At 33.1% G+C, this 18,315-nt stretch overlaps 3 protein-coding genes across 5 annotated transcripts; 2 read left to right on the top strand and 1 right to left on the bottom strand.

Annotated features, from left to right (window-relative positions):
* Window positions 1–769: 769 nt before the first annotated feature.
* On the bottom strand, window positions 770–3,799 carry LOC120161218 (protein disulfide-isomerase like 2-1-like). The gene is made up of 11 exons (XM_039171481.1): window positions 3,587–3,799; window positions 3,111–3,195; window positions 2,819–2,916; window positions 2,686–2,741; window positions 2,390–2,507; window positions 2,171–2,198; window positions 1,987–2,078; window positions 1,735–1,891; window positions 1,526–1,650; window positions 1,304–1,403; window positions 770–1,037 (listed from the first exon to the last, which is right to left on the bottom strand). Exons 1-11 carry the CDS (start codon window positions 3,736–3,738, stop codon window positions 972–974), a joined length of 1,077 nt encoding a protein of 358 aa, XP_039027412.1. The 5' UTR covers window positions 3,739–3,799; the 3' UTR covers window positions 770–971.
* Window positions 3,800–5,148: 1,349 nt separating this feature from the next.
* LOC120161220 (dnaJ protein ERDJ3B-like) lies at window positions 5,149–9,323 on the top strand. Of its 3 annotated transcripts, none has more exons than XM_039171482.1 (11): window positions 5,149–5,283; window positions 5,452–5,565; window positions 5,661–5,809; window positions 5,920–6,049; window positions 6,453–6,564; window positions 7,374–7,490; window positions 7,658–7,744; window positions 8,294–8,353; window positions 8,551–8,628; window positions 8,739–8,810; window positions 8,940–9,098. In XM_039171482.1, exons 2-11 carry the CDS (start codon window positions 5,495–5,497, stop codon window positions 9,096–9,098), a joined length of 1,035 nt encoding a protein of 344 aa, XP_039027413.1. In that variant the 5' UTR covers window positions 5,149–5,283; window positions 5,452–5,494. The 3 variants fall into 3 exon arrangements, with proteins under 3 accessions (XP_039027413.1, XP_039027414.1, XP_039027415.1); XM_039171483.1 differs by having other exon boundaries at window positions 5,151–5,283; window positions 5,460–5,565; XM_039171484.1 differs by lacking the exon at window positions 5,149–5,283 and having other exon boundaries at window positions 5,347–5,565; window positions 8,940–9,323.
* A 4,623-nt stretch (window positions 9,324–13,946) lies between these two features.
* On the top strand, window positions 13,947–16,951 carry LOC120161358 (phospholipase A1 PLIP2, chloroplastic-like). Its single transcript, XM_039171634.1, has 5 exons — window positions 13,947–14,646; window positions 14,750–15,244; window positions 15,419–15,478; window positions 15,689–16,105; window positions 16,183–16,951. Exons 1-5 carry the CDS (start codon window positions 14,002–14,004, stop codon window positions 16,759–16,761), a joined length of 2,196 nt encoding a protein of 731 aa, XP_039027565.1. The 5' UTR covers window positions 13,947–14,001; the 3' UTR covers window positions 16,762–16,951.
* The last annotated feature ends 1,364 nt before the right edge of the window (window positions 16,952–18,315 follow it).

Here is an 18,315-nt window from a genome sequence, read left to right as displayed (position 1 = left end):
GTTGGTTTCCTCATTTGCTTGCTGCACTATTTTCTTTAAGTCCTCAATCTGCTTTTTGATGGCAGAGAGATCAGAAGATTCTACCATGGTGTGGTTCTTCTTTTGCATATACAGTCTGCAATTTGCCAGGAATTAAGGCTCCTGATACCAATTTGTTATGGAATGAGAGAAACAGAGAAAGATACGAGAAGAGAATGAGAGAATTTAGAGAAAAAAATAGTCATTCATTCATTGCATGAGGAAGAAAATGCCTCAAGTCAGGTCTTATTTAGTTACAATGGTTGTACGGTAATTCTAATAATGCCAGGTGGTTGTCTTTTATAACAGATTCTAACAACACTACTTATCCCTTCCTATCTTCTGCAGGTATTGGCCTTTTGACTCGAACTGCTCCAACTCTTCCTGGATCCATTCAGCCTGCTCCAACTCATCCGGTAAGTTAATCATATGCCCTTCACGTGCTTCAATTCCCAATTTACATTTTCCAATCCCTAACCCTTGCGCATTCATTCCCAATTTCTCCCCTCGCTCGTCCATTCCCAAATCCTCCTCTCCTTGCCGTTCTTCTTCTTCTCCGACCATAACACATACTTGATTAGATTTAAGGTCAACGACTCTATAGTGTTAATGTTGGACACACAGTCTTTGTTTTTGTTTAAAAGCAGCTTCGCTTTTGATGAAACGATGCTCCATTAACTTAGCCTGCAACTAAAGTTTTAATTCTGCTAAGGTTAACCAAAGATCTTATCATTGTGTACAGGGGCACATATAAGAAAAATGCCTAATTAAAGGACTGCTCTAGCTAGCCTCACAAAGTCGTTTTACTACTATTATTGCAGGCAAGTGCTTTAATTCATATGAAAAGAAAAGATCAAACTTAGAACAAAAAACATGACTACATTACGGCACTGGGAGGCAAAATCAATCCCTCAGAAACTTGGCCTTCCGCCAGTGGATGTAGTGATCTCGGTTCATATAAATGTTGATAGGACATTCTTCTTGAGAGTGAATTCATCTGCTTTAGCTGGGCTTATAGACTGCATCAGAAACAGAGAATAACTCACAATTAGGGTCATCCCATGTAATGGATAATTTACAATTACATTTTAACCACCCCTACCAGCAACCAGAGTTTACATTTCCTGGAAAATCGTAACTAGGGAACATAATTTTGTTTATTACAACAAATGGCATAGGAATGGAAGCGTTAATTTCAGGGCACCATCTTAATCACTACTAATTAATTGTAATCCTCAAACCACCATAACATAAATTTACTTGAAGATCCAACAGTAATCCTTACCTTGTCAAGCATGCGCTGCAGCCGCTCTGTTTCTTTCTTGGGATAATCAGCACCTTTCTCCAAACAGCTTTTAGCAGCTTTCAGGTATATCTTTCCATACCTGACAACCACCAACTAGAAATGTAAGACATTGGACAGTTCTGTGATACAAATAAAATTTAAATAGGAAACTAGGAATTGACAAGGCCTTCGGAGAAGACCATTGAGAGAGAAATTGAATACCTCTCACTGGAACCCTTAAGCTTCTCAACTTCCTCTTCAATCTTCGAGAAGGCTACTTTCTTCTCATCATTGCTGACAGCCACAAAATGCTTCACCAGTGCATCTAAACTAGACAAAATACCAGCCTATGCAAAGAAAACGAGAACAGTTAGTTTCATATACAAGTATTGATAATGATGGATATGATGTACTAATGACGCACTATTAACCTTTGAAGTCAGCTGCCCTTTTCCATCACGACTGGTGCCACACTTCTCATTGATGAAAGCAACAAAGTCATCTAGATCCCTGCCACCGGTGAAATCTTCACCAGCTTTGTTGCTTTTTGGAAAGAATTTCAAGGTTGGATACCCACTTACTCCGTATCTGCAATTAAAGGCCTTGAAATCAATTGCTACATTTGGTAAACATTTAGAAAAATTTATTAAGGAACGCTGAGCTAATTGGTTAAGTTTACATACTTTTCAGCTAGATGCTTGTGCTTGTCAGCATCTAGATTAGCAATCACAACATCTTCTTCCATTTTGAATGCTGTTGCTACCTTTTCGTAGGTCTGCGGAGACAAAACCAAAGGGTTAGAAAGGAGATCACTTCTGCCAAAATAAGCATATATCTGCTTCATTCAGCAAAGATATAGATGCTTACAGGAGCAAGGTTTTTGCAGTGGCCACACCTGGCAGAAAAACAACCCAGGACTCAGTCAAAACACGTCAAGTAGAAAAGATGGAAGCAAAAGAATATCAACCAGCAAAACTTGATACACATATCATGAGGTCCTTAAACAGTGACCTAAGGTGGAACAGCTGAAACCTTAACCTCTATGATCTTTTTGAAAAATACTAATTAGAAAAATCACATGCTTACCAAGGTGCATAAAACTCAACCAACACATCTTTGGTCTCATCAAGGACAACCTGGTCAAAATTATCAGCATTTAGCACTACAGCATTGGATGGCGAAGTGGCTATCTTCACATTGGTCCCTGTAAAACAACACATGACCTTAGCAAATCCTTGTGGCAGCCATCAGACATCAATCTATATTCAGCAAGTTCAACTCGAGAAACACAAAACTAAAAACTTTGAGACAGTATTTCTTAGAAAAAGCAACCACAACTAGACACTTGTGCAAATGAGAAGAAAAAAAGAGAGACAAATTACCTCCTTCGGTATTGACAAACTCAGCAAGGGCCTCTACAGTCCGTTGCCCTTCATATCTAAAAAAACCAGTTGCCATACAATAAGAAAGTGATTTTAATTCAGGGTACTATTTTACAAGTTAAATGAGACTCACTTTTTAGGCTCCAAGGAGCCTTTTGGAAACCACTGAATAGTCGGGTAGCCCTGAACACCATATTTGCTGCATACACTCTTATGCTCATCACAGTCCACCTACACCCACGTTAACAAAATAAGCTCTAGTAAAAACTACAGAAGATTTGCAATTGCAAGAAAAACTTCATCATAGAAAACTTTTCGCAATTCAGAAAAGAATACAAAGGCATAACAAACGAGTTGGATAAGTAACCTGGTTATTAACAATTCATATACTAACAAACAAATCTCGGGTAATTATAAACCCTAACCTTTCCGATCAAAATCGACTTAGCCTTCTTAAAACTTGCCCCAAGCTTCTCGTACTCGGGAGCTAGCTTCTTACAGTGACCACACCTGTGGTTGAAAAAACCCGATCATGTTGAGAATACAGATAGCTGAAACCTAGTTTTATGCCATAACAGACAAATCGACTAATCTGAATTAAATGAATAACCAAATTAGATCAAATATCTTTCGAAATAAATGAACAAATAACCAAATTCAAATCCTAGAGAACAAAATCACCTTAAGAGGAACATCTTTAGCGACAATAGAGTAATATAGAGAGTTTAATCCTAATAAAAATAGTTAAAAATAATCAAACAAATGGGGGAGGTCAAAAGTGATAAGAGGAAATAACCGATGATTCAATCAAATTTCAAATAAAATCTAACGAATGATTAACGAGTTAAATCTAATCTAATAAATAAAAAACCAAAGAAATGGGAGATAGAGAAATGATTACCAAGGAGCATAGAACTCGACGAGAGCTCCTCGATCTTGACCAACTACCTTGTCGAAGTTTTCTTCGGTGAGTACAACGACGTCGTCCGCTATCGCTGATGCCAATAACAAGGCAAAGGTTCCAAAGGCCAACCAGATCTGAGACTTCTCCATTTTCTTTTTCACTCTGTTTTCACTCGTCTACGGCTTTCGATATTTGTTATATTCCCTGGCTTCTCGTTTCCATTTTTATTATTTTATTTATTGGTATTGATTTTTTGGATAAAATGAAAATGAATTATATTTTAAGCAATACCATGGATCGGCTTTGGTGGTAGTGATGGATGGACTTTTCCCAAAGTCGCAAGAAAAACAAATTTTGATGTAATGTAAGATGTTAGTTTTATTAGGAAAAAAATGAGACATTTAAAATTATGTTAAAGATGTATGATTATAAACATAAATTAAATATATAATTAAAACATTTTTTATAATTATTGATAAAAAATTAATTACTTAATATTATGTTAATACTATATAAGAAAAATATTAAAAACTCATTTAAAAATCGAGATATTAACAAATCTGGCTGTATCAAAAAATGAATCATAATAGAAAATTAAACTACTGAAATATCACTGATAATTGCATATCTTTTTTATTAAGCTAAATGTGATTACAAAGTAGTATATATTATAAGTATTTTTAATCATTTAATAATGAACACTCAATCACTCCTTGTCAGCGCAATCACTAGTGCTCGAACCTATGACCTCTAGAAACAACAATAATTCTTTTAACCACCAAAGTAAGTTGGTTCGTGCTAGATAAACATCATCTTAATCAATCAAAGCGACGTCAAATCTAATGATAAGAAAATTATACGAAGATAACACTTAAACAATCGTTAAAAAAATACTAAAATTATACTGAAAGGATTAAAGAAAATATGTCATAAACACAAACTTATTAAAAACCAAAAAGAAATAATAAAGAAAATTAAATATATGATATAAGAAAATAAAAAAATATTAATAATCGGCGACTAACTTAAAACTGGTGCCATCACATAGCCAAACAAGGATAAAAAAAAAGTTCAAGCGCTGCTAGTGGTTTGATTAATGGGTTAACTTTTTTAAATTAAATTAAAACTAAAATGATATAATATATAAATACTGAAAATTAAATGTGCAATCATAATAATTTTGTTAACTATCAAGTAAATAATACCGTTAAATGTTAACAAAATATTCGTATTAATATATATATATATATATATATATATATTTAGGGTGAATATATTTAAAGATTCTTAACTATTTAACTATTAAACAATTAACATTTATATTTTTATATGTACAGTGCTTAAACTTAAAACATTAAAAAGATAATAATAGTCTATTAATTCATGGCTTATCAATATATTTAAATAATCACTGTTAATTATATTATATCATCGTTACAAAATATATTTTCAAAATGTACAGTAAATTAAAATTATTTTTTAATAAACTTAAAATAAATATAAGATATTTTTAAATTATTAAATTTTTTTTATTTGTGCAACTAAAATTTGATTTGTATATCAAAATATTCCAGAAAATCAGAGATGCGACACTCGGAAGAGGAAATCACTCCCACGTGGCAAAACTCTATTGGAAGAAACAACAGGAAGCTTAACGATCACTGGGCAGTTTTTGGCAGGAACACGTTGCAAAAGTTTAGTCCCAAGCCTAGTATCGAAGCACCAAACTGAAAAAACGATACATTCAAAGAAAAAAAGAAAGAAAAAATTCCGCTCCAATCCATCTCCCATCTTCTCACGCACAAATTAAGTGTTCTTTATTTGGAATTGAAGATCATAAGGATTTTTAAACATTTGGGAAGCTTCGGAGAGATCCATGATCCAGTTTCTCTACTGATCTAATTCATGGCGCTTTCGGGTCCGAAACGACTTTTTCTGTTACTCGCTTTGTCTTACGCGATCGTCGCCATTGCAGGGTACGCGCTTATCTCTCTCTGTCTCTACATTTCCAGAAAAATGGCGTTTTTTTGTTTAGCGTGAAAGAATGTGGTGATTACTGTATCTATTGCAGGAAGAGTTATTATGACATATTGCAAGTGCCGAAAGGAGCATCGGATGAGCAGATCAAAAGAGCATATAGGAAGCTAGCATTGAAGTATCATCCTGATAAGAATCCCAGTAATGAAGAGGCCAATAAGCGATTTGCGGATATCAGCAACGGTAAAAATTCTCGTTCTTTATTTTTGTATTTTGGGCGAAATTTGTTTTGAGTGATGGAATTAATTTGTTCTTCTTTTGTCCAAAAATTAATTTGTTTTATAAATGATTAGCTTATGAAGTGCTGTCGGATAGCGAAAAGAGGGGCATATATGATAGGTATGGAGAGGAAGGCCTGAAGCAACATGCTGCCAGTGGAGGCGGAGGAGGAATGGGGGTTAATATGCACGACATTTTTAGCTCGTAAGATTTTTGATTTTTTTTTCTTTTTATATCGCATTGCGTTATCTTGTTTATAGCAATACAGTAGTAATTGAAATGCTATGGTAAGTTAATTATACTCAGCATAGTAATGCATTTTAGGTGTGTTACCCAACTTTAGGTTCCCTATAGTGGATGATAACCTCTACTTTTTTTATTGGTGATAATGTATGAAATTATCAAAAAAAAAAAAAACAAGTTAGTTATTGATTTGTATTTGGGATATAGCTTATATTATTAATCATTTTACCTTCATGAACAGTCTACCTGATCCTACATTCACTTAGTTTATATGTAGCTAGCCATCGTTATTTTAGGAATTGTTCACTTTTTATTTTACTTTATTCAACCTCCTTATTGCTGACAAGATTAAGCTTTCCTTCAGGTTTTTTGGTGGGGGCACGATGGAAGAGGAAGAGAGAATTGTGAAGGGTGATGATGTAATTATTGAATTGGAGGCAACACTGGAAAATCTGTACACGGGAGGTACTCTTAAGGTGAGAAGTTGTGTCCCCTGGGATTTGTTATCCTTTAACCAAATCTAATTACTGATCTGCTTTTGGTCATCTTAGGTAGTGTGGACTCCATGATTTTGGTTCATTGTGGATTGTACCTTATTTAATGATTCAATGTCTTAGATAAGTTGGCTAATGGATATCCTACGTACAGCAATATGAACGGATGCATATTGTATAACCTTGGGATTTAGGAAGCATGTTTGTGAGCCAAAACCACATTCACCATTATACTTATGCATTCCCTGAGTATTAGTCCAAACATCATATCTATGTGATAGTGACAAATTTTGCATGTAGATACTGCACCTAACTTGTGTATTTTTGTGTGTGTGCAAATGACAAAGCTATGTTTTCTTCCTGAAAGTGAGTTGTCTATCATCTATAAGGCGTCATAGAGTATGGTATGTTGAATAGCAAGCCAAGTTATGCTCAGTCCTAGCTTAGCTAGGATTCTCCTTGTCAGCCTTGTTAAAATTGCTCTCTTGTGTGCAAAAGAAGAGTTGTTAGGGTATCATTTAGAAATAGTGATTTTTACTTGGTGATTTTGCATTTTATTTAGTTGTTTTATGATTTCCTAGGAAGATAGTGGATCAACAAATTATACATAGATTATCATGAAATAATGATGGGGTAGTGATTTATTCTTTTCCTTCTTGTCCATAATTCTAGCTTTTGTCGGGGGAATTTGAAGGATCTTGTAGCTAGGTGCTTGCCTCTCTATTCCCCTATTTGTGATCTTTCTCCTGAATATTCTTATACAAAAGTAGTATTGATATGGATATCACCAGGTTTGGAGGGAGAAAAATATCTTAAAGCCAGCTCCTGGTAAACGACGCTGTAACTGCAGAAATGAGGTTTATCATAGGCAAATTGGTCCAGGGATGTTCCAACAAATGACTGAGCAGGTATTATGTCTTTTTTCTTTTTCTTTTTCTGTGACATTAAGTTTCATACTATTATTATATCCTATATCTTGTTTCCTGAGCCTTTTATAGTGTCAGAATTGTTATGTATTTTGTTGCTTTGATCTAGTTTTTGATTTTATTGTCATTCTTCAATTTTCTTTTCTCAGGTTTGTGAGCAGTGCCAAAATGTCCAATATGAGCGAGAGGGTTATACTCTCACAGTTGATATTGAGAAAGGAATGCAAGATGGACAAGTAAGTATGTGGAATTAGACTTTTTTGTGACTGCAGTTTTCCTAGATAATGTTCAAAATTATACTCATGCTTAAAGCCTAAGGAAAGTGAAAGAGGATAAATTGTTATGTGAGATAAAAAGTTCACGAACTGTTAATAGTAGCTTCATACTTTTTGTGTTTCATTTTTCTTTCAACATTTTAAATCTGAACTTCAGGACTCTCCTTTCCTTTTTCTGCTAATCTCCTGATATAGGTGCTTTCATGATTTCTTAAACACATTAATAAGCAATAAAAAATAACAGTTTACACAGTAGCAGGGTGTGTTTACTTATTTTGTACTTTTGTAATTCTCTCTAGGATTCATTAATGTCATGTGCAAAATGGAACACCTTTTTTTATGCAGATTTGTTCAACTTGACAGTTTTGTCAAAATTTCTTATCCTACAACATCTGTGGGATGTTATGATTTTCATTCTCTTTTATATTTACACTACACTGTAGGAGTGGAATTGTAAGCTAATCGTTCTTGTTGTTGGATTTGGAAAAATGTTCTCCTTGCATTTTACAGGAGGTAGTATTTTATGAAGATGGTGAACCTATAATAGATGGAGAACCCGGAGATTTGAAGGTTAGTCTGAATTCTGAAAATAATGATTTCCAGAAATTCCTGTCCGTCTTCCAGTTATATTGTTACATACAGTTGCATATTTTGCCAGATCAATGAATTATTGTTCAATCCATAATCCTAGGCAATCTTTCAGTTAGTATATTGGAATTTGTTATTCTTGGTGAATATATTGGAATTTGCTATTACATTTTCTACAGTTCCTCATTCGCACTGCACCCCATGACCATTTCAGAAGGGAAGGCAATGACTTGCACACCAATGTTACTATAACACTTGTAAGTCATTTTTTATGGTATCTGTATATGATGTATCCACCTTTCATCTTTACCTTCTTTTGAAATGGAAACTATGTGGGAACTTTTCATTTGAACTTGACTTGCACCAGGTTGAAGCTCTTGTTGGTTTTGAGAAGACCATTAAACATCTTGATGACCATTCAGTGGACATTGGCTCCAAGGTAAGCATGACATATCCGGATTCCTATGTTTGTTTTGATCAAACAAGTACGTAGCAGCGCTCCGCCCATACGAACAACAATATTAGAATTTATATTTAGGGAAAATGAAATTGTATTTGGCAAATACAGGGTATCACTAAGCCCAAGGAGGTGAGAGAATTCAAGGGAGAAGGAATGCCATTGCATTTTAGTAAAAAGAAAGGTAATCTGTATGTTACATATGATGTTTTATTCCCAACATCTCTGAGTGTAGACCAGAAGTCCAAAATCAAACAACTTCTTGGGTAGGAATAGTGCATACGAGATTTCCTTCAACGTATAAACTAGGAGAGCCTGAAGAGTTACTGATTTTTCTTCCCTCCCCTTTTTTTTTCTTCTATTTCCTCCCTCCTTAACAATATGTCCTTGCGCTGTAATACGTTAAACTATCTACCAAATTGTAGAGACTGTATGTATTCAAAAAAAAATAAATGCGGCATTTAGTATGTATCTAGCAGGCCTGAGTTTCGATTTTCTTTTTTATTTACTACCATATACTTCTATTATGAGAGTGTCGGACACATGTAGACCTGGGTAAATATTAAAGTTTTAAAAGCTATTTACATGTTAATGTTTAATTTTTTTATAATATATTGTTATCATATTTGTCATACGTGCATCTAAATTCTTTATTTTATTTTTGTATCGTATGGTGTCATACTCATGACCTGCCTAGGTTCACCATTTCCATATAGTTTCATGAATATATATGGTCACATGGCCTATACATCCCGAAAAATTACATGGACGAGAGAAAACTTAACCAAACTTTGTATGGGTCAAAACTCTCAACTCATACATCTCTCAAATTTTTGCCACTCTAAAAACCCATCTAAAACTTTATTTTAACCCTAAAAATATTCCTAGAAGAAGGTTGGAGACATATTGGAGGGGACATTGGGAGACGCACTAAACAGGAATCACGTTCAGTAAAAAAAAAATGCTAGCACTTATTGTCACCATCACCCTCTATCATCATATAGGCTACGCCGAATCTGCATGTTCCTGAAACTTTGGGGTCAATTGTATTTTTTACCTATCCTCTTTTATAGTTTAGTCAATTTGATCCCGATTGCATGGTTTACTTACTCTTTTACCCTTTTAATTTATTTGTTCTTGCAATCAAGTCTTTAACATGTTTGTTTATTTATCATTATTACTATTTACTATATTACTATTATTGTTATTATTACAATATATATATATATTATTATCATTTCATGTTAAAAATTTACATGCACTTTTATTTTTTTTAAACTAAGATAATATTTTTTATTAAAATAATTAATGAATAGTCTTCAAATTTATTGATGTACTATCTTGTTAATTATTCATAAAAAATTATTTTCCAAAAATACAAAGTGAATCGTGAGGTTCAAACAAATACAAAGTGAAGCAATATCAATATTCTTGACCAATTAATGCATCTCTACTGTTATTATGTTTAAATTACTATTCTTATATATTATAGTATTAAAAAATTCAAATATTATTTAAATATATTTTTTAACTTACAAGAATATGTTTAAAATAATTATTTGTCTTAAAAAAACATTTTAACATTTCTATTAAACACAGTCTTAAATAAAAAAATTTAAAATCACTTTGTAAGAATAGTTTTAGACTGAACATTTTAAAAATAATATTAAAATAACCCCTTAATTGATGTGACTTTCGTCACCTTGAAGCAAAAGATATGTTTTGGGGTCGACTCTCTACTACCCCAAACTCCCATCCTCCCTACCATTAGCTTCCAGCTTTGATGATTCAACCAAACGATAATTAATATTCTGTTAATGGGATTGTAATAATATATAAACAAATGGGCAATGCGAATGTAATTGTAATTCCTTTGTTTTACAGGAAGGAGTTAAATAAGTGATTTTATTGGTAGTTTTGTTATACGACAGTTCAATTTAAGACGATTCTTAATTTAAAATGTTATCATATTCAACTCAAAAAGTTATGCAAAATTGTAATATTTTTTGCTCAACCGAAAAGTTATATAATCTAAGTTAAGTTCATTTAAAAATCAATCGTATTAAGGACTTACAACCAAAAATGTTATGAAAAATATAATATTTTCAGTTATAACCGAAAGTGTTGCTCTATCCAATCTAAAAAGTTACACTCTTACTAAATTTTCAATTACAATCGATACTAAATTTTCAATTACAATCGATGTTTATAATATTATAACCTTGTATTAACAAATTATATTTTAAAGTTTTATAATTTTATCAACCACCACGTAAAGAGAGAAGTTTGATGTGGGTACACTACACTACCTATTTTTTTAAATTTAATTGTTTGGTTAGCGGCACTTAACAAAATCAATCAATTCGTATTAACTCGTAATAATTCCTACCTAATACCAACTTTCTACTCTGGGAAAATATATTTCGGTTATTTAATAAATAAATAAATAATGAAAGGGTAGAGTTTTTAATTAACTTTTTGGAGTGCCATCCATTTTTATCATGCAGCGTAAAAACATAATTTATCAAGTGCCTTCTAAAATATACGTCTGACAAAAATAAAAATAAAAAAACACTAACCCGCCTGTCCATCCCCTTCTAAAATATACTCTCTTATTTTTGTTATGTAAAGAGAGAAAGAAATAATGTGTTAGCACTTTAAATCTTTGGTAAGTTTTGATATTTCATTTAATAAAATTTATTTAATTATTTATTATAGTTTTAGGTGTTTCATATATAATATTTTGAATACTATTTAATTCTAAATAATTATTAATTTTTATAATTAATATATTTTTCGTATAAAAATTAATTTTTATTTTAAAAATAATGATAATACTTCAATAACAATTTTGTTGATATATTGCAATTAAAAAATAGAAATGTTTATATTAGATGCGAATCACACTCCGATCCATCAGCCACATATGCAAATCACTGGAAAATATTTTCTTAGGGGTCGTTTGGATGGGGGAATGTGGGATTCTCTCGGGAATGGAATCCGCATTCCCCCGTTTGGTTTTTTGGGTATATTACTGGGAATGTCATTACCTCCCTTCCCTTATGTATTGTAATATTACCGGCGTTTTGGACTAAAATGCCTTTAATTTTTTTTTTCAAAAATATATTTCTTCTTTCATTGAATAATAAAAATTCTACGAAGGTTAAATTACAAATTTATCCTTATACTATTTTAGATTTACAAAAAAAATATCTATAATTAAAATTTTAGATGAAGTTCAGGGGTTAAAATAAAATTTTACCCTTTCATTAAACCTTTTTTATATTTTTAATTTTGTAAAAAAATTATATAAATTTTATGAATTTAATTTTTTTAAAGAAAATATATAAATATTTTTCAACTTGTAATATTATACAAATATATAATAAGAACAATTTGGTCAAATATACATTCCAATAATATTTTATTCCTTTAACCAAACACGATAATCTTACATTCCTGCTAAACCAACCAAATACGGTAATCTTACATTCCTGCTAAACCAACAAAATACAAAATACAACATTCCCAGTAATCTTATTCCCTGGTAATCTTTTATTCCCACTGATAATCTTATATTCCTTGAACCAAATACACCCTTAGAGTTTTTCACGGAAAAAGAAGAACAAAAGAAAAAGAAAAAGGAACACGAAGAGGAAGAGGAAGAGGAAGAGATAAGAAATAAAAGGGGGTGATGCTCTCCACTGTAAACTATTAATTAAAGTATAGAGTAGGAAAATAAAAAGATTGTATACTTTTCTTCCATGGATAATTTACAAATAGAACTGCCGCACGCTATATTTTTATGAGTAAATTACACCATTCATATTTAATTATATTCTCATTCTTATTTTAGTCACTAAAGTTTAATTTTTTAATTTATCTACCCAACTTTCAAATTTCTCATGTTTTAATCACTATAATTTATTTTATTAATAATTTTTGTAACATGAAATTTATTGTTATCATTTTATTAATATATAATTGAATAAAAAAATTGAATTTGAAAAATATAGTGATTAAATTAGGATTAATTTAAAAGTTAAGTAATTAAATTAAAAAAATTAAACATCAGTGACCAAAATAAGAGTGAGAAGATAGTTAAATGATGAATGATGTAATTTACCCATAAAAAAGTAACATGTTGTAACAGTTTCACTAAGTTTTAATGGTGAGATACTAAACGTTTCACTAAGTTTCTAATGGTGAGATACTAAAACGAAACAAAAAGAAAATATTAGGTATGCTTTTAAAATAAATAAAAATTAAGGTACTAAAATGAAACAAAATCAATAGTTTAGTTATTAAACATGTGGTTTATCCTATAATTTATTATCCGATGGATTTCCTTTTAATAAATGATGATGGTCATGGTAAGTAGGTGATCGACCTGCTGCTGTTTACAGGAATTTGTATTTTATAACCTTTCTTCCGCCTATTTACAACCTCTTTTCTCTTCATATAGAGAGAAGGGATAAACTACCAAAATAATCACTTTTGTTTTATACATGTATTCACTTTTGGTCATTAAATTTCAAAAATATTTTAATCATTTACATTATCGTTTTATAACATTTTATTCGATGAGGCATAAGATATTATTATTTTAATGAAATAATAGTTAGTAAATGAGTTTGATTTTTAATTAATCTATATGCTTTAAATATAATAATAACTCGACTCTTAAAATTTACATAAAAATATCAATTAAACTTTTAAACATTACATAAAATATCAATATAATTTTAATCCTTAAATCCGGCCAACAACAATACCACGGGCCACACTAGTGGAGCTTCAGCTTGTTCTGAGATACTATAAAATTAGGAATTATTGTGGAATGAATAACATTTAACATTCTAGTGATCAAAATATGATCAAAACATCTTCTTTTTAAAATTCAATAGCCAAGAGTGAACACTTATACAATGAAAATGACCATTTTGATAATTTATCCTATATAGAATTTCGATAAAAGATCTTAAAACGAGAATATGGGTTGAAGAAACAGAGATAGAGGAGCTGTTTGTTTGATTATGTTATAACGGCCTTAACGCCTTGCTTCCCGCCATTGCTGCCGCCTTGTATTTTTTAGATTTTTATTCGAATATTTGGATAGAAGCTAAAAAAAGAAGCCTCGACGAGCAAATTGTTAATCCAGAGGAACCGAAAAATGGATGGGCTTTGTTTGAAAACGGGGATTCATGGGATGCCACCTGCGATCTCCGTCATTGGGCCATTGAAAAACAGGACCAACGCCTCGCAAGTGAGTGCGGTGGCGCGATCTTTTGTGGATAATAATAAATCGACAGCGCTTTCCAGGTTGTCGTGCCGTTGCCGTTTGAAATCTTTGTGGCCCGGAGCTGGAAATGACACGAGGCACAACGGGATGGCTGTTGACGATACGGTTTTGTTGGTGGGTGATAACGGAGAGGAGGAAAAAGTAAACGCGGGGAACGGGAATGTCGGGGAAATGAACGGGACGTCGGAAGGGCAAAATGGGAATTGGGTCATGAAGATTTTGGACGTGAAGGCGTTGTGGAGAGAAAACGACGAAGAAGGGAAAAAGAGCGTTGGTAAAGAAGGGGAATCTGAAGAAGAAAACAACGAAAACGGAGACGTTAATGAGGATGAAGAAATCTGTGAATTTTGCTGTGTTTGTGACGATGACGATGATGATGAAAATGAAATGAAGAAAATTGAAATGGATAAACATTCGTTTTCCAAGATGCTAAAAAGGGTGTCGTTAGCTGACGCTAAGTTGTACGCTCAAATGTCATACCTTGGATGCTTGGCTTATATGATTCCCAAGATTAAGGTAATGAACCCAGAAATTTGTTGACATTAGTAGTTCTAATTTTTTACTATGAAGAACAATAACATGGTCTTTTTCCTTGTTCACATTTGGGATGAAAATTCAGCCTGAAAGTCTCCTAAGAGTTCATGGTTTGCGTTTGGTAACTTCATCAATAGAGAAGAGAGAATCGGCAATGAAAGTCGAGAAAAATCATGAACAAATCGTTGTGTCCTCTGAAAATCAAGAGGAACAAAGGAATAAAAAGGGTGATGCAGCAGGCCATGAACAGAAAAATATTGGGCACCGGATTAGTGCCTCTGCTGCATATCAGATAGCTGCCTCGGCTGCTTCTTATTTGCAGTCGCATACAAGGACCATACTTCCATTCAAATCGTCGAATCCTGAAAGCATTAAGGGGTTGTCTCAAGATGGTTCCGATATGATAAACTCTGATGTGGCCTCTTTAATGGCAACAACGGACTCCGTGACTGCTGTGGTTGCTGCTAAGGAAGAAGTGAAGCAGGCTGTTGCGGATGATTTGAACTCGACACATTCATTGCCTTGTGAGTGGTTTATATGTGATGATGATCAGAGTACTACAAGATTATTTGTGATTCAGGTAGATAACATCACCCATACTTTACTTCCATTGTTCTTTGAACATATGGTAACAAGGTAATAGTACATGCTCTCTTATATAAGAGTTGCAGACATATATAGTTGATTAGACTGATTCAATTAGCATTTTGGGTGTGACTTTAGATTTTGAACTAATTATGATGTGTATATGTAGGGATCTGGGTCATTGGCATCTTGGCAGGCCAATCTACTTTTTGAGCCTATTCAATTTGAGGTAGTTTCTTGATTTGCTGCTTGTTAATCTTTTATCAGACTTTTTCCGGATTTTTAAATGTATAAGATGCTGATTGAACCTGCATCAGATGTCTATTTACATATTAACTTCTTTAGATGACAATCAGGAACGCTCAACCTCTGTTTTTGATATTAGTTAATATAGCAGAGGACAGCGACAAATGTATTTTTTTCCTGTATTAATGTGTAGGGACTGGATGTTCTTGTGCATCGAGGTATATATGAGGCTTCTAAAGGTATTTATGAGCAGATGCTGCCTGAAGTCCGTTCCCACTTAAAATGTTATGGCAATCGTGCAACTTTCCGCTTCACCGGGCACTCTCTCGGTGGCAGCTTGTCACTATTGGTAAGCCTCATGTTGCTGATAAGAGGCGAAGTGCCAGCTTCTTCTTTACTTCCGATTATAATGTTTGGATCTCCAAGCATCATGTGTGGGGGTGACCGTCTTTTTCGCCAACTCGGGTTACCACAAAGTCATGTTCAAGCAATTACGATGCACAGAGACATTGTTCCCCGAGCCTTCTCTTGCGATTTTCCTGACCATGTTGCGGAGCTTTTAAAGGCTATTAATGGAAAACTTCGCCACCATCCTTGTCTCAATAATCAAGTAATGTTTCTGCATTTTCAAAGGTCAAATATGCAACTTAATTAGAACATGGACATTGATCTTTGTTTTTACTACAGAAGATATTGTATGCACCAATGGGGCAACTTCTGATTTTACAACCAGATGAGAAATTCTCTCCACATCATCATCTCCTTCCTTCAGGAACCGGTCTATATTTCCTAAGCTGTCCATTGTCAAATAAAGATGATGAAGAGAAGCTGTTCCGGGCAGCACTGAGAATTTTCTTCAACTCACCACATCCGCTAGACATCTTAAGTGATCGTAGTGCATATGGTTCCGAAGGAACAATCCTAAGAGATCATGACATGAAATCTTACTTGAAATCTATTCGAAATGTGATCCGTCAAGAGCAAAACCGCATCAGGAAAAAAAAAAGAGAGCAACGTCGCAAGGACGGGTGGTCCGTTGTGTTTCCTAGCAGCATTAATTCAAGTATCATTCTCGAGGGGGCCATGGTAACAATCGGTTCTGGCCAAGAACTATTCAACCTGGCCAGCGTTTTACAATCCGGGAGAGCATCGTTGAAACGGTTCGGTAAGCTCGTCGCATCAGGCCACATGCATTTGCTAGTGATCCTTTTGTTCCCAGCCAAGCTGTTACTCTTGGGTGCATACCATGTCATCGGTTTCCGCTGAGCTATGGTATATTTGTTTGATTGGCCAACAATTGCTTCTTAGGAGGAAATATTATGCAGGCAATTGTTTAATTCATTGTTGATTTAGAAAAGGAAATTTGAACTTAGTTTGTTCATGCTTGTTCTTTCATGTTAATGATAGCAGATGAAAAGAAAGCAGAGAGAATTGTTTATACGTTGAATTACGAGAACACTTGATTTTTTTTCTTCAATAATGGTTAGTGAAAATGATAGTCAATGTGTTGCCTTTTGAGCTTGTCTTGGCCCGGAGATATTGTAATTGAAACGTGAAAGAAAGATCCTCTGTTAGATTATTTTTCTTTTTCTTCTTGGTCTGGGGAACTTTGATCCGAATTGATGTAACGAAAGATTCCCAGAAATCGACAAACCACATGAACACAAGGTTACGTGTGGACTTCCATGGCTATAAGTTATTTTAAATGAGTGAAGGAAGCTGGGAAGTGGGGCATGGACCATATTGCAAATACATAAATGTCAAAATCATGGATGTGACTCAAGATTGTATCAAGGGTGGGGCTGTTAATGCGCAGAGATTGTGGTTGGAAAGCAAGAAAAAGTGCAAATTGAGTAGGCTCTGTTAACCACTATAATTGTTACCGGTTTTTATTTTTAAATAGTCTAAAAGTTGATTAAAAGTCGGTATTCGTTCAGAATATTTTTTAATCTTTGATAACACATACTATAAACGTAGCTGTTCGAACTCAGAATTTAAAAAAAAAAGGAACTCTTTTTAACCATTGATACCACTTAATAGGTTCTACTATGGTTAACGGTTGAAATACTGTCTTCTCTCTGTTGGGAAATGATTCCAAAGTGGTTTGAACTACATATAATTTTTCATGATCATTCCACGTTGTGGTTTGTGTATTACTCGGTGCACTTTTTTTTTGTCTAGATCCTTAAAGCTAATCGTTTCACTCTCCATCTATGTTTTTACAGGTTCTCTCGTAGTTGGTCTGCCATTTATTGCCTGATTTAAAGTCCATTTATTTCTCTCCGGATGTTGTTGAAAAGGGATGGTCATCTTTATTCTGATTTAAATTTCTTTATATACGAGTTAATTTAAAGTTATTTCAATCTAAATTTAAGTGTATTGATTTTGGTTTAAGTTGCGAGTTAATTCAAAATTATTATGATATAAGTTTTTATGTATTCATTCTGGTTATAGTTTAACAGTTGTATTGATTATAATTTCAGTTGTAGATCATACTTTAATCCTGTTATTTTTCAAAGAACTGATATACTAGTATTTGTTATCTAAATTTGGTTTAGACTGATATTTATGATTTTCTTTCAAGATTAGTATTTTAATTTTTTTTCTTTAAAAAAAAGAATATTTGCTCTTTTGTGAAGATGAAACATTTATAAATCCCTAACTACAAAACCAGCAAATACTTGAAGAATAAAATGTTGGAGGTAAAAATCCGTCTAGAATATGATGAAGTATATAGGTTGAAAAATGAATTTGTAACATCATCCTACCGCGAACCGATTCATGATGAACTCAAACAGAATTGCAGAATGCAAAGCTGTT

The sequence above is a fragment of the Hibiscus syriacus genome, unplaced genomic scaffold (genome assembly GCF_006381635.1).
Source record: "Hibiscus syriacus cultivar Baekdansim isolate YM2019G1 unplaced genomic scaffold, ASM638163v2 tig00111398_pilon, whole genome shotgun sequence".
Taxonomy (NCBI): domain Eukaryota; kingdom Viridiplantae; phylum Streptophyta; class Magnoliopsida; order Malvales; family Malvaceae; genus Hibiscus; species Hibiscus syriacus.
This window is presented reverse-complemented; position numbering and strand designations above follow the sequence as displayed.

Coding starts and splice junctions, on each gene's coding strand:
- LOC120161220 (XM_039171484.1), top strand. CDS start 5,495: ATGGCGCTTTCGGGTCCGAAACGACTTTTTCTGTTACTCGCTTTGTCT. Junction 6,565..7,373: donor ACACGGGAGGTACTCTTAAG/GTGAGAAGTTGT, acceptor GGATATCACCAG/GTTTGGAGGGAGAAAAATAT. Junction 8,811..8,939: donor CAGTGGACATTGGCTCCAAG/GTAAGCATGACA, acceptor TGGCAAATACAG/GGTATCACTAAGCCCAAGGA.
- LOC120161218 (XM_039171481.1), bottom strand. CDS start 3,738: ATGGAGAAGTCTCAGATCTGGTTGGCCTTTGGAACCTTTGCCTTGTTA. Junction 2,742..2,818: donor GGCTCCTTGGAGCCTAAAAA/GTGAGTCTCATT, acceptor TGGTTTTTTTAG/ATATGAAGGGCAACGGACTG. Junction 2,079..2,170: donor ACTGCAAAAACCTTGCTCCT/GTAAGCATCTAT, acceptor TTGTCTCCGCAG/ACCTACGAAAAGGTAGCAAC.
- LOC120161358 (XM_039171634.1), top strand. CDS start 14,002: ATGGATGGGCTTTGTTTGAAAACGGGGATTCATGGGATGCCACCTGCG. Junction 14,647..14,749: donor ATATGATTCCCAAGATTAAG/GTAATGAACCCA, acceptor ATGAAAATTCAG/CCTGAAAGTCTCCTAAGAGT. Junction 16,106..16,182: donor ATCCTTGTCTCAATAATCAA/GTAATGTTTCTG, acceptor TTTTTACTACAG/AAGATATTGTATGCACCAAT.